The sequence below is a fragment of the Aquila chrysaetos genome, chromosome 4 (genome assembly GCF_900496995.4).
Source record: "Aquila chrysaetos chrysaetos chromosome 4, bAquChr1.4, whole genome shotgun sequence".
Lineage (NCBI taxonomy): Eukaryota > Metazoa > Chordata > Aves > Accipitriformes > Accipitridae > Aquila > Aquila chrysaetos.
Genome location: NC_044007.1, coordinates 34,714,477 through 34,730,423, shown reverse-complemented (window position 1 = coordinate 34,730,423; position 15,947 = coordinate 34,714,477). Strand labels below are relative to the sequence as shown.

At 37.5% G+C, this 15,947-nt stretch overlaps 1 protein-coding gene across 3 annotated transcripts in view; it reads left to right on the top strand.

Annotated features, from left to right (window-relative positions):
- The window catches only part of CRISPLD1 (cysteine rich secretory protein LCCL domain containing 1), a 45,754-nt gene that overhangs the window by 1,125 nt on the left and 28,682 nt on the right, over window positions 1–15,947 (top strand). For 2 of the 3 annotated variants that reach the window (XM_030011949.2, XM_030011950.1), the window contains exon 2: window positions 65–387. In XM_030011949.2, the coding sequence (XP_029867809.1) occupies window positions 130–387 (258 nt within the window). In that variant the 5' untranslated portion in view covers window positions 65–129. Of the gene's footprint in view, window positions 1–64; window positions 388–15,947 lie in introns of those variants that run through there. The other variant, XM_030011951.2, reaches the window with a different exon arrangement.

Below are 15,947 nucleotides of genomic sequence, written 5' to 3'. Positions count from 1 at the left end.
GTAAGTTCACACAGGCCAGTACTTCAACCTCCAAATTACATTACTCTTTCTTATGCATTTACAGCTAACAGACCTGGAAGAAAGACTTTGTCTTGGAGCTAACTCCTGAACATTTTGAGATCATTCATCATGAAGTATGTAGTACAGGAATGGCTCAGAGTAACTACCTTGCTATTCATAGCTCAAGCAGTTTCTGCAATGGTTCTTCCCAATGCCACGCTCTTAGAGGAACTTTTGGAAAAGTACATGGATGAAGATGGTGAGTGGTGGATCGCCAAGCAGAGAGGGAAAAGGGCTATCACAGACAGTGATATGCAGAGTATCTTGGATCTTCATAATAAATTACGGGGTCAGGTGTATCCACCAGCTTCCAATATGGAATATATGGTAAGGAAAAACTGATAGCGACATGCAGAAAGAAATGTTCTTAGAATAGTTACTGTCACTTTATAAAACAGCATACTTTCAGTCTTAGCTTGCTTGTTTTCTCATTTAAAGCACTTGTTACTCGTTTGTCGTTTTTTTTTGTACAGGGGCGAACTGTGCGATAAAAATACCTGTTTGTGGATCAAATGTCATGTTCTACTGATATTAATGGGCTTAATCTCTCATAGCTCTCCTGAATTTAAGTGGCAGTTCCTCAGTGTTAGGGGCCAATTTCCAAAATTGCATTACTCAAAATAGTTGATTGTCGCCTAAGAATTTACCATCTAAGAAAAGTACTGAACTATGACGTTTCAAAATAACATGGATTCTCTCCCACGCTTCTAGGTTGGATGGAATTTCTGGGCAAAATGAGGCTCCTATAACAAGAAAGTCTTGTATTTAAGTTGGCATGTGTTACTGGATTGGAGTCCTGTATGTTCCTGTGTTTAACAGATTAATAATGTAATACATAATTTCTGTTTGTGTTTTGCCCTTAAGAAGCCTCTGTGTTTGGTTTGTTATTAGTAGACTTAAATCTCCCATGTTTTTGAACTTTGATTTTATGCCATAGTTCAAGGCTAACTCTCTCCCTCCTTGCTAATTAGATCAAATCAGGTCATTAGGGCTTTTAAGAAGTCCAGAGGTCTGACAAGAATGGGCAGTTTTTCTTCTGTATTCTTGTTTCTGCAGGAAAGCTCAAATCTCTTTCTTGTGTCCACACTGTGTATTATTTGTTTATCTGTCCAGGCACAAGAGAAATAGCATTACTACAGTTGGGTTGTTTATACCAAATATTACACAGGTTTCCTGACACTTTCCCTTGTAAGGTTGTGACAGAGGATCATATTAACACATTTCAAGATAAAGATATCTTTCCCAGCTTGGAGTGATGTCTCTCAGCTTGGAGATCTGATTGAACTGAGCATATATGCGTCCTGGAGAAACCACGCTTACTTAAACCATCAATAAAGGTAGTTTAACTTAAGTTTACCTGTATGAGTGTTGCTATATTAGACTAAGGGCCATCAGAGAATTAGTTACCACATTTCATCTCCAGACAAAGGGCTGATAATATCTGAAACCCCTTTAACCTTTTCAGTTACAATTGTCTGCACATATCCTTAAACTTTGTTTTCTGTTGTGACTTTTTCAGACCTTGTTGTAATATAGATTACCTTTTTGTTCCCAGTAACTCAGATTGATTTATTTCTGGAAAACTTAAGGAAAAGCTGTCCAGCCTTTTTGTAAAATGAGAATAGGGAAGACTGTATTGCTTTCCCATGTTAAAATACCACAAAACTTCTTCCCAAGATTCTACAAAAGGGTAGCTTTGACTCTTTAGTTATGTGCCTTTTTCCATTCCTAATGCCATTCTGCATTTGCCTGTGTTACATATCTCGGAAGGAAGAATTTTGATGTACTCATTGGAGTTAGATTTTTGACAGCTGTATTCTTCAAAGATTCCTCCTGCACTGCACACACTTTGGCCTAGACTTTGTGTTAGGTCTACATCTGGAACAAGTTTTTTGGGTTTTGTTGTTGTTGTTTTTTCTGTGCTCCCCTATGACCTCTGACCCAGAGTACAAGTAGCATGGAAAAGAGATTACCCAATCTTAATGTTGAGGAGATATTCTTACGTCCCGTTATTCAGAACGCGACAGCAGCTTTCAAGAGATTGGGATTCAATTTTGGCATAATATCCAAGGGAATCGGGGATTGGGATGGGCAAGAGTTTGGGATTTGTGAATGCAAAGGGTCTGTGTAAAGGGTCTGGTCAAAGGGACGGAAACATGTTCAGGGACAGAGACCCATGAGAAGGGCATGGAGAGAGACTGAGAGTCTGGTCAAGAAGGTGTTGAGAAATCAGTGGTATGGAGGTAAAGAGCATTTGATGAATAGATGTGGTTAGGGGAAGAACTGACTCTCTGGGCAGAAAAAAACTGGGAGCACGAGTTTATGGAGGGAGGGTAAGAACACAGAAATTTGCTAAGAGGCTACTTAAAAAGACTAAGCCTGGGAGTGGGAAGGGAGATTGTACCTGGAGGATGCAGGCAGGAGTCAGCATTGAGAACTGCAAGAGGATGGTTTAGGAGACAGCAGGAGCCTTCCACTGCTTGAACAGAAGGAGGAAATGACGGGATTTCTGATTGCACATATATTTTTATGACACAGTTTGTGATTGTGTGATTGTCCACCTTCTTTACTATACGAGGTGTCATAAAGGAATCAGGGCTGTTTTATTGTTTAATAAGAGTGAAATTTGAGTACAAAATTGTAAATGTGGTGTGGAGCCACAGATTGAACAGCAAAGAAGGAGCAATAAATGATAGCCCATTAAGGAAGCATGATTTGTTTTGTGCAAAGAGATTCCTTTGGAAAAACTAATATCTGGTCATTATCATAGTGCATAGATGCCAGAAATAAATTACAGAAGCAAACTCCATTCTATCATTTCATAACTTTTGACAGATATAGCTGTATAACTATTACTGCTAGCTTTTTGTGCATAATTAAAACAAATGCCTGTTTTGACAAATAATAGTCACTTTAATTTTTCTAGATGCATATTAATAACAGGATGGACAAGTCCCACTTTTCCAGATAAAGAAATAAGCATACTTAGATCTGCTTTTCCAAGGGTCTGTCACCTCTGGGTCAGTTTTGTGGATGACAGAAAGTTCAAACACCTAAGTATTGATCGAATTAAAACTGTACTTGGCTATTTTTTGTAAAATAAAGGATGAGGATAAATGGGGATGTTTAATTTAAAAAAAAGTTTCAGCAGATAGACCCATACCACTAAAAAAACCCCTTGCAATATGATACATTGGGTCTTACCAAAGGTGCATTCCAGTGCTCCAGCATAGGGAAACAATCCCTCTAGATGTTTGCCTGATGTTTAGTGAGCTAGATAAGTACAGCTGGAATACTTTTGTGCACTTTGCGGGTGCTTTATTAGTACAGACATGCTGGCAAAAAAATCTCCCGCTGTGGGCACAGTCATGTCACTGTAAGCTGCCCCTTCTACTAGTGAAACCTTTTCCTTGTAAATAGAGCTAGCTCTGCCTGTGGAAGTGAAGTTTTATGTCTTACTGACTCCAAATGGTCCAGGTGCCTCACTGGTACAACTGTTTCTCTAGAAGGCTGTTGTATAGTTGAAAAGTTTAAGATCTCCAAGAGTGCTTGGGGCTGGGAGAAGGTATCTGGGGCCTGCATGCTCGCATTGCACTGTTAGAGTGTAACAACGAAGCTAAGCTAACAGGTGGCTCTGGCTGAAATGCCTCTGTCCTGGTCCTGCTCCTGCCGCTGGCACGTATCTAAGTTGATGATGAGACTGATGCAAGGGCTTAAAGAATCATGTTTTATTTTTTTAATTTAATTTTTTAGCTTTTTTTCCAGTCTGAGTCATGAAACCGGCTCCCTACATGGCTGAATCAGATGAGTACCAGTGCTGATAAAAGAGGGTGGGAATGCATAGCTAACGAATGGAAGGGATGAAGACCCACACTTTGAGTGGGAGCTATTGGTTATATGCCTTACTTGCAAAGTCCAGCCTGACCTTTGAGAGAACTGCAGGGCTAATGCCACTTTTTGGTTTAAGTCGTGCAAGGAGAAAAGCTTTTGAGGATGGTCTCCAGCATAGAAGGTCTTGGTTCTATTTAAAAAAAAAGAAAAACAAAAAGGTAGAATTACTCATTTTCTGTACAGCTGTACACTCTCCCCTTATGCCTTGAAAAAGAAAAAGGGTACTGGGCTATCACAGTTCAGAGACCTAAAGTTACTAGCTGCAGTAAGTTGCACCGTAGATATGTCTAATGAACAGAATGTTCTCATGGTTTTCTGGCTGAACTTGCCAGATGAAAAGTTCATCTTCCGAAGTACTGTGGCTCTGGTGGTGAGCAATAATAGATTCCTAGGGTAAGAGGATAAGAATAGAGCATGTGAACAGAGAAACTTCTGCAATAAAACCCTCCAGCTTCCAGCAAACAGCAGCTTAGGGACTTCATAAATCTGCTCTTATACTTTTTGTGTCCAGTAGTCTTAGATGGAATTTTGTTTTGTGAATCTGGATGCTTTTGAGTCCATTTGTATTCTTTGAATCTATGGCATCAAATTGCAGAGCTCTATAAATTTAATTATGCACTGTGTGAAAAAGTACTTTTTTTTGCTTTAAACATGTTCTTTTTTTTTGATGCCTTGTTTTTCTTTATTGTAAGAAATAATGATTTCCTCAGTGATCACATTTTTTTCAGCTGAAGAGTCCTTACTGCTCTTACTTGAAAACTGTTCTATCTGAAAAGCTATTCCATTTTGTTTTCCTTCTCTATCTGCTATGGTTCTACTGTTTTCCTGTTAATTCAAAGGGAACAAGCCAAACTGTTGATAGTTATGGCATACTGCAAATTGATATAGTTGGGTTTTTTTCTTTTTTTTGCTTCCTAATAATTTCTAACATTCTTTTACTTTTTGACTGTGGCTAATTTCTAACATTCTTTTACTTTTTGACTGTGGCTAAACCAAAGCCAACATTTTCATAGAGCTATTTACAATCACTCCAAGATCTTTCCAGTGTGCTAAGAGGTCATTTACTACACTACAATCTATGTAGAGATGGCTGTAATCTCTAGTAATGTCGTCATTATTTTGCATGTGTTCACATTGAATGCTATCTATCATTTTGTCTTCCAATCACTTAGTGGGTCTCCTGTCTCTATATTTTATTTTCCTATCTTGTTTTTAACTACCTTAAGTAGTTAATACCATCTTGCATTCCCTTTTCCTGGGCTATTGTGAAGAAAGTATATAGCAGAGGACCATGGACACATCTTGCTGGGAATTTGAAAAATGATTTTGTGTTCTTAAATCTGTTTTCTGTCTTTTATCACTTTTTTCTTTATCTCATGATAGCTTCATTTTATTCATTTATTGATTTTTTTAAAAATTTAGGAACTTTGTAGAAAGCTTAACTGCACTTAATCCTTTTCCACATGTTCTTGACACCTTCGAAGTCTAATATATTTGGGAGGAACTCATATTATCCATATATTTAATATGTTTTTTAACTTGTCCTATGAAATCATCCCAATGGAAGTCAGTTTGTAGTCTGCAGTTTCTCAGGATCTATTGGAAGCTTTTTAAAATATTAACACCCACATGCTGGTTTTTGTTACTGTGGTAATGAGGCCATTATTTTAGGAGAAGTTGTTTACCACACAGGAATTGAGAAGTTTCATGATCAAGTTCTTCCAGATTCTTGAAGGATATTGTCTAGTCCTGGCAATTTGATACTATTAATATTTTCAGTTTCATCCAATGTTTCTTAAGTCTGATATGGATCCTCTGACTTGTCTTCTCTCTCTTTCTCTGTATAGAAGGATTCTGGTGTGAGAACCTGCGTAAGCTCCTCTGTAGGGAACAGCAGTCCAAAAAATTCAGTTCACTCCTCTGCAGTGGCCTTATATGACCTTATGACTGCATGTTAGATCATTCTTTCCTAGACCTCTTCCTTCAATGCTGAGAGAGTTTTTGAATTGTCAACATTATGACTTCAGTAGAAAAAAAAAAAATCTTTCTTGAGGTTATCATGAACAGTTTGTTATGAAAATGTATGGCAGATGCATGCTGTATATATGTTTATCCTGCCATATGCTGTGCACAATTGTTTCCTAGTAAAGAAAGGAGTAAGGAACATTTTCTTTTGGTGCGCACAAGAATTTAACAGCACTGGAAAGAGAGCAAAGAGGGATGAGATTTCCCTGCTGCCCTTCCAAAGCATCCGAACAGCGCTTATCAAAGCGTTGTGTAAAATATCATGCTTTCAAATTTCCCACCCTCGGCCATTGACACCAGTGTGGCCTTCACACCATGTACACACTTGGGGTACATCCGTATAGAAGAGATATCTGAGCTAGTACTGAAATCTGCAGGCAGTTTGGCCAAAGCAGTGTGCAGTTGAGGCTCTGCTGCTCTACCTTTAAGACAAAAATGGGAACCATCGTGCTTTGTCATATACTTGTCAATGTATGTAATAATCTCGGAATATATAAGACAATACATTCTTTTTGTGGTTAAAATCGTTATTTGGTGAATTGACTTTAGACAACCTTATGTACCCTACTGCCATCAATCCCACCCTTAAGTAAGTATCATATAAGAGACTGTGACCAAATCAGGAAATTGGTACATTGGTTTGTTGTCGATTGATGTGGAAGGCCTTATTTAGTGTTATTTAGTTAGAAAGGGTTTTATTGCATTATTAATAAATTCTTACTAGATTGTAAAGTGTTAATAAAACTTGAAAGACTTGTTTTAGACACCATAACCCTACAGCTTCCTAGCCTCTTGATCTTTTTTTTGTAAGCATTATTTGCGTGTCATGGACTGAATTTGCAAAAAACCTTCCCACCCCCCCGCCCCCCAATAATTACATTGGCAACATTGCACCTTAATAAATCTGAACATATTAATGACAACTGAGTTTTTTTCATTATTACCATGGTCAACACTTTAAAAATAGTCACTATTATTGGGATAGTGGAAGTTATTAGTTCCTGTATATTCCAAACAGTTGTACTCTGCAAAATAAAAGGACCCACCAAGAATAAAATTTACAAAACCAATTTTGATTGATGAATTTATAATGCATTCTATTTTAAACAGTTCTTTTAGTATTCATTCCTTGATTTCGTACATATTTTCCCAAACAGATGAGTAAGTCAAATAGTTCATGCAAGATCCTCTTTCCATGTATGTGCCTTTGCTGTACTGAAAAGTGTTTAGGTTCCCAGCTTGATAGATAGCAGTGCATTTCAACCTGGTATTTCTTGGCACCTAGCCACACACTGCATTTTGTAATTACTGTAATTGGAGAACATCAGTATCCTCTAGGGCAAGAAAGTCTTTACTTATTTAATTATTTTTAGTCTTCTTTTGGCCAGATCCTGCAAATAAATGCTAGGGTTGTCATTGCAAAGCCCATAGCGTGCTTCTATAAAATTTTATTTTGCAGACCTGGTAAGGAAAATACAATTTTCTAGAGGTACTTTTTAGAAAGTTCTGGTTAGAATAATTTATTTGGTATAGCTGCATGGTTCTTAGGGACAATTACGGATGTGTATCTGGCAGCGGTATTGGATCCATATTTTGTTCACGGGGAAAAAAAAAGAAATATATTTATTCTTACTTTGTTTTGGTATAATACCTCTGAAGGTCTTAGTTTCAAAACCTTGATAGTGATGTGTTGAAAGTGCTGATACCATATAATTCCTTTCAAAACCATGACTGACTCGTGACTTATGTGGGGTCTTATATTTTGGGAGGCTTGAAGGTTTGCGTCTCCCTTCCAGTAACGTCATGAAGACTTCTAAGAAGAAGAAAATTAAGAATGACTGTAAATATTTCTCATTTTTTAGATTTTTCTTATTTTTTCCTCAGGCAAATTCCTGCTGTATTTAAATACAAATCATTGGACTTTGGATCATATGAACCCACTAGTGGATAGAGCTCTTGCATGGATAATAGTAAAATGTTGTTCATGTCATCATAGTGACTGAATAGGCATTGAAACAATTTTTTGGCTATTTTGTGACGCTTTTAGATCCTATGATCTGCATAAGTCTGGATGTAGCAGTTTTTCTCTCTCTGTGTATCTGTCGGCTCCCAGCTGAGGTATTATTTTGTCTGTAGTATACTTGGGAGAATTGAAGCAGCATTAGGAAACATAAAGGAAGGCCTTGTAGTGGACTTAGACATTTTGGTGATTTTTTCTGTGCTGAATAGAAGTGCCCTGTTAAATTTCCTAGGCTTTTCCGACGAAACTTTTTCATGTCTCTGTTTAGTGTATCTATCTTGTCTGTTTTGCCAAAACTCTTCAGGGATGCTTGGTTAAAAACAATTCCCATTCCTTTTGAGCAGAGGACTTTGGTTTGTGGAATCCCTCAAGTGGCTGGAGAGCACTTTGGGTGCCAAGAACAGAGCAGCTCTTTTCAGAGTGAACCTGCCTGCTTTCCCTCTGGTTTTCCACTTTTCTGCTCCACTTCAAAGGTTGGTGGAAGTGCTTCAGCTCCTTTGCCTGTGCTCAAAGGCTACTGACAGTGCATCAAAGAACACAGTGACGTTGACTTATCCTCTTATTCTCTCTGGCAGTTTTAGCAAAGAATTGTGCAATGTGAAGTGGCCAAGAAAGCAAGTGGATAAGTCCACGGTATGACTTTTATTGATGTAATGCCAACAACAACTAAGCAACTCCAAGTAAAGAAACTGAAAGTGGAAAGTAGCAGAAAGGCTCACTGTCTCAAAGTTTAAGGGAGCCTTCCCAAAATAAAATAATTAACAACACAGGGCAGACACTGTTCATCTTTTATTTTTGCTGTCAGAGAACAACTTCATCCCCCATGTCAAAAAGATTATTAAAAATTAATCAGTAGTAGCAGAATCAGAGCTTAAATACAAAATAAGAACTGAACACAGAAAGAATAAATGAGATTTATAAAAGTAACTCCATGTAGCTTGTCATCTTCATGATATCAGCCTGGGAATCTTCTTTAACTTAAGATTTTTTTAATTGAGAAAAAATATTTATTGCTTAACATAATTTCATTGAAATGCTGGATATGAATTTATCCTGTTATCTATAAATATAGTCCTCAGCCTTAGATTTGGCATCAGTAGAGTGACTATCATAGTTAAAAAAGTGTGATTCATTAAGGCAACCATCTTCTGTCCATATAGAGAAGGACAATTTTTACTTTATTATGAAGGAAGATAACAGGTTCATAAAATGAGGCTATTATTTCACTCATTAAATCCAGAATTTTGGCTGCCTGGTATATATCACAATATATTTGTCCTGAATTCCCTGTTGGATCTCCAAATGGTAAGGAACTCCTTCAATACATTTTCCAACTCTCTTTTTTTTAGACTTTATTTTAGCATATTTCTCACAGTAGTGTCAAGTCACATATGATCAATGGGTGCTCTCTGGCAGTGAGTTCAATTCACTTATGTCAAATCACAGTGGTCATCTTCTAAAAGCATTCACTGTGACACATATTTGAGATACTGCAGCTAATTCCTGTTCAAAGTCCAGGAAATTCTGTAGCATCTCTAAAACTGCTATATGAAAGCAATCAGTTATACCTAGTTTATCGTGGTAATCACTACTAGGATTTGAGGTAAGGACCTGTGCTCTGGTCAATTTGTGATTAGCTATAAATATTTATGAATACTATTTGTAATGAATGTGTGTAATTCATACTTTGACAATGGACAAAATGCAGAAATCAAGATCAGCTTTTACACTGTTGCTTCTCTTCTGTTCGTGTCAGAATATAGAAGTGAATAGATGATTTTTAGTTATGTTCTAATAGAAAGTCTTTATGCTTTTGAAAGGTAGCAAAGTAAATGTACCGTTTCAGAACACCTTGGAAAGCTGAATATTCCAGCAAGGTTTTTTTAACATGCATAGAGTACACACAGAATTAAATGTGATTAGTCATGTCTGCTGGTTCCTATTCCTGGTTTTACTTTTTGAACACAAAAAGCTCAAACACATGAAACTGTAATAGGGAGATACTTCTAAATATTGGTGCAATTTATTCAGTGTTCGGGAACAATATTTTTGGCCTCATACCTCTTTCCTGTTTCCAGGCAAAAGCCACAGTTTTCCTGCTTTTTACTGTTTTCCAAAAGAGTAGCTGAAACCTCAAGGTCTCTTCAGGGATCTCTGCCCAGTTTAAAGCTCTCTAAATGCCAGTGAACAACATGGTAGCATGTAAGGTCCTTGCCATTCATTTCTGGAGAGGTAGTAGTTCTCCAACGGAAAATGAATGCCTAACTTTCTTAGTAGTGGGAAGTTTAACAATTTTAGCTGTCCTATCTCTTTGTGCTTAAAGGATATATCAGTACTAGTTAGTATGGTTCATTTTGTATTTTCAAGGAGAGTTGTGTGGTGTTTCAGTACCCCTGGGTTTTTGTGGTCACTCTGCTATATACTGTAAAGGACCTTGGACTAGTATGGAGGCCATATTTTTTTCAAACTCAGATGACTGAAGGTAAGCATCTCAGTTGTGTGCAAGTTACTGACTTTTCAGATGTGCTAATTATCATTAGTTTCCGTGGACTTCCTTCAGCAGCCTTCATACAGATGAAAATGGCTCACCTAAGCATAACTGAAAGCCAAGTCGATGAAAACTGCCAGTGTCAGTTCATCAAGAAGAGATAATGTCAAACCAATCTACTTTATTTTTTTATGACCCAGTAATTAACCAGCATAGTGTATCAGAAGGAAGTAGTAGGTGTCATATTTTTGACTCTGGAGACTTTCTGATGCTCTCCACGCCAACATTCTTCCGAGTGAAAGTTGACAGAAGCTCCCTGTTAAACTGGCAGAAGATTGAAGGTGTTGACACTGTTGGAGCCCATCCCTTTTTGGTTAAGTACTTAGGTTATGACTTGTGTGAGCAAAGAATACACTTGAAAACTGCAGAATACATTAACATGGGCACAGGTTGGTGTTGTTTTAGAGAACACGATCAAAATCAGAAGAACTTGACAAGTGGAAGTAATGGCCTGGAGTCAACATGATGAAATTTAACTGCAAGGTATGGAATAAGGAAGAAATCAAACAGGTAAAATACAAGGAATAAAATGTAGAGGTAACACTGCAATAAAATGATGCAGGAGTTGCACTGAGTTAAAAGATAATATGAGGCAGCAGTCTTTGAAAGGAGACTTCTCTGTGTGAAACTGGTGAGACCTTGTTTGAAATGCAATGTCCAGTTCTGGTCATTTTTTAAGAATGGTCTAGCCATTCTAGAGAGAATGAAAGAGATTAATGGGATTGATTATAAACACAGAATATGTGATTTATGAGGAAGATTGAAGGAGTGAAGCAGCTGAATTTTTTTAATCTGGGAAATAAATAAAGGTTGTTACAGGAAAGAGAGATTTCTTTTTTCTTGGCAATAAAACATCAGCTAGCATTGCAGGGCAGGAGGTTTAGGTTGCATACCAAGGAGATCCTCTTTACTCTTACAATCATAAAACTCCAGAAGAAAATTACAGTAAATATTATTCTGAAACTACTGTTATTAGTTTTAATTTTAAAAATGTAGATAATACACATATATTTGATTCTGGCTCAGTGGAAGAGGCTAGGTAGACTACAGTCAAGATCAGTCTCTTGAAGTCATTTTCAGCTGTACCTTTCTGTCATTCTGTGCTGGTGCCGTGCAGCTGATTTCTAGTTCTTTACTGTATTTCTGGCTTATTTGCCTATGGCATTTCTCATTCTATGTTTCATCTTTCCTTTTTTTCCTTCTCAGTGTCATTAGTCTTAAAGAATACAGTGGATTCTACTAAAAAGTAAATAAATACACATACTGTACTGTGGTATTTACTTTACCTCTCTCTCCCTATATTTAGAATGTATACAGCAATGAGGTATTTATACTATGCCATGGTAAATGTTTACTTTCAGTGGTGCCCACTGTACTTACTTTTCCATCTTTACTGAGCTTAAATTTTAGCTCTTTTTTTCTTTCCATATAGTCCCATTCCATATGATTTTTTTCTGCCTTCCTACGTATGTGAAAATCTCTCCAATTAAAATGTTATCACTGTACTTTTTTTTATTTTACTGGGAAATGTTTTTTGAGCTACTGGGCTTGCCAGTTCTGTTGCAATACCAGTTGGTATAATTGGTGGACTCACTTATGCTGGTCTGCCTTGGGTGAGAATGTACTCATTTGATTTAACACTCACACAGCACAAATGGCGAGATTCATCTCACCAAGCTTTTGATGCCTGTGGTGCAGATGCCTGCATTTGAGCCAGTGTCCTTTATAATTAGTAGAGGAAAATGAGAATTTCCAACACAGTTTATCTCAATTAAAGGTGGGCAGCTAAAATTATCTCCCTCTATAGATGCTTATTTGTCCATGTAACTGCAAAGGTGATTTAGATAATTAGCTCAGATGTAGGTATCTGCTTTGAGGCTGTTTAAATTCAGAGGAGGATAATCCCACCCTTTGTGATTAGTTTGGCTGTTGATGAATTGTAATTTAAGCTGCGGTATCCTCACTGAAACATCAGCTCTTCCATAAGCAGAACATTGGTTTCAGTCTACACACTACTTGAACCCCATGTTGACAGAGGTTAAATACCACAACTTGTAGTCCAGTCTGTAAAGTTAAACTCGTGTTAGTTGTGGTTTATTTTAATGTGATATGTTGTAAACCAGAAGCATTCAGAAGGTCCGTATTGCATGCAACATCCCTGCTGCAAAACTCGTAACCTTCCGGGGTAGAAGAAGACTCAGCAGCTAGTCAATAACTGCTACTACCATTCAGTTTAATCTGCCACCAGGGTTTTAGCTTCAGCTAGTCTAGCGTATGTGGAACATTTGTGAAATGCTGATAGTGCCATATCTGTGTGAATGTCTTTGATGGTGTACTAGGTTTTAACAGGATACTGATGAAGGCAATGCCTGTGTTGGCAAGTGGCATGGTGCAATAAGAGCAGATTTGTAGAGCAAAAGAATTGGTGCTGAGCACTTGACATTCATGCTGTCTGCATTTCAGGGGTTTTTATTTTGAACTAGGTCTAATCTGTGTGGACTGAATACCCATGAACAAGTGTTAGATGCACTCCTAGAGCACACCTCCTGGCATTTTGTCTGGAAGGGATCCAGTTTGTACTCCAAGAGTGCTCTGTGATACACAGTAAGTGTGAGTGATTCATTTCAAAAGCACTCCCCTGATCTAAATTAAAAGAAAAACCCTAATCCGCTTTGAGTTCAGTCATGGTGGTATTGCAACTCAGTCTAAAAGATCAGCACCATTTCCTGACTGCTGGCTTCATGAAAGGGAATGTTTTGGATTGTAGATCTGTGTGAACTCTAAGAAATGCAGCAGAAGTAGCATAAATAATCATGATACTCAGATAATATGCAAGTTGTTTTCCAAAGCTGAAACAGGAAGACACTAGGTAAAGTATACAACCCTACTGAGACTGTAAGGCTGAAGTATGTAGAGCTAAATGTTTTCTTCTCTTACTGTAAAATAGATGCTTGCAGGGGCTGGAAGTTTAGTCAATGCGCCTGCTGTACATAGAGGCTCAAATATAAGTTTGAAACAGCAGTTTTACTGTGTGGGTATACTGCTTTGGATAGCAGAAGCATCTGAGCTATATAGACCATGCCATCTTGTCAGTTGTAGACTATTCAGAGTAGATGATGAAGTCTAGAGCAGCACTGAGCTTTGAACTAAGGGGTTTTGTGTGTGGATGAATTATACCATGGAAGAAACATGCTTCACAGCAATGATACATAAAAAGTTAATGTAGACCATTTCTGTCACATAGGAGAATACAAGAGTAAAAGCGAAGTGGTTATGCTGGTAACTTTCTACAGAGAACTGTATGTCCTCTTGGATAGCTAAGAAGCTGGTTTCCAGCATCTGGATCTTTTGTTCTGAATGTACATGTTTCATTAGAAGGAAAGATTGTTTGTCATAGAGAGGGGTATTATTGAGAACTTAGTTATGTTTGCATGACCTAGGGGTTTTAGGAAGAGTACATATGGCAAAGTTAAGAGCTTAATCAAGATAGTATCTTGATTAACTATTGAATAAGCACTTGCTTGAGGAAGTCTGCCTTGCGGTATCTTGATCTTGAATATCAGTAAACTCAATATTACCTATGCCTGTTTTGTTGGTTTTTGGTCATTTCATTCTGAATTTGGAAATTTCTATATAAAAAACTGAAGCACAGTGAGCATCTCTAAAGTTACAGTCAGCATCACTACCCTACCACTCAGCAATCTCTGCCAAATATTTGAGTTTTTCATTTTATTCAACAAAGCACAGACAAGCTCCCGTGAATGCCACCAAAAAAAAAAAAAAATCATTAGAATAATAAAAACATGATTTGTTTCTATAGAGGAAGGTCTGGATTAATGAATCTGCTCACCACTTGGAACTAAACCAGTAAGCAATAATGGGGGAGGGAGGGACATCATCCTTTGCTTTCATGAGAACCTAAATGTCCGAAGTCACTTGTTGCTACAGTCTTCAGAAATACGTGTGTACTCAACACTCCAGCCGTCAGCTGTCAGCATAATGGTACCCAAAACCCTTTTGCTGTTAGCACCATTTAATGTACCAGATGTCTGAATTAGCCGTGTGAATCAGAAGAAATGTACACCTGTGTGCTCACAGAGCAAATGTAGACTTGTGGTGATACCATCATCTGTAGCTTAATTAAAATAGTATTTGTTTTACTTATATAGTTCATCCTTAAAGCAGATGTGGACAAAAATCTAGGAAAAACTTCAAAGAGATGAAACATCAGATACAGACTGGAATATAAGAGATTTAATGTCTTTCTAGTTAAGACCAGGTCCATAAACTTGTAAAACTGGTACATGACTTATAAAAGCCATTTACATGACTTGTAAGATAAAGTCAAAGTCTGCATATACAAACAGTTATCTGTGAAAGCTGAAATTAGGAAGGATTCAGTGCCTAAGTATAATATAGAAAAGATAATGGAATCAAGCTTCCACAAGCTGAAATTTCTCATTTCAAAGGGTGATCACAATTATTTGTGTACGCAGAAGGCTAGAAAGCACTGAACCAAAGGCCGTCTTGAAAATTTTACTCTGGTAAAATGTAGTTTATAAGGCAGAAAGCTGTATTTGTCATGATAACCCTGTATTCAATAGAATCATGGAAGAAACTATGGCACTGAAGAGGCTGTGGAGCACAAAATGGGACAGCATATACCATTTTCTTAGACTTGAATATGTATTGATTTGCACCTGTCTTGCCTTCTTATGTCTAAAGCAGAAAAGTACAACCTGCATTTCTCAAGCCAGGTGCAGATGTGAACTTGCTCTACATGAGGGAAAGAGAGCTACATAACTTGGTAGCTACATCCACTTTGACATCATGAGTACTGATGGACAAGAGGGCAAAAAACCTCTTTAGTTTCTCCTCATCTTTGCAGTAGCACTGTGTCTTCCCATTGCTAGGTAACATCTTTCGGTCTTAATAATTAGCATCACTGAGTGATCTTCTCTTGCAAGTAAAAAATGTAAGATTTGAAAAGTAGAAGGACATTTTTCAATTTAAGACATGCTAGCAATTCCTTTTACATTTGTTGCTACTCTAACAGAGTTCTGTGAAACAAAAGAAATAGCGTCAAGTAGGTTTGTATTGCTGGGCATTTGGTGATATGTTCAGTGTCTACCTGTCTATCTCAGTGTAGAAAACCAACCCTGATGATGATCACTTACTTACCCAGAAGGTAGATCACATGTAGTTTTCTGACAATGTGAGCAATAGTTTTTCTTGATAAACAGGTTGAATTACCTTGCACGTAGTATCAAACAATTGGCAGTAAAAAAGCTTGTCAGACCACTGCCTAGTTGCACTTCCATCTTCTTGTGGTCCCATCAGTACCCTGTATTTATCAAAGAAATCTGATAGTGCAAAGTCATTGAAACCTAGTCATGTCAGAGC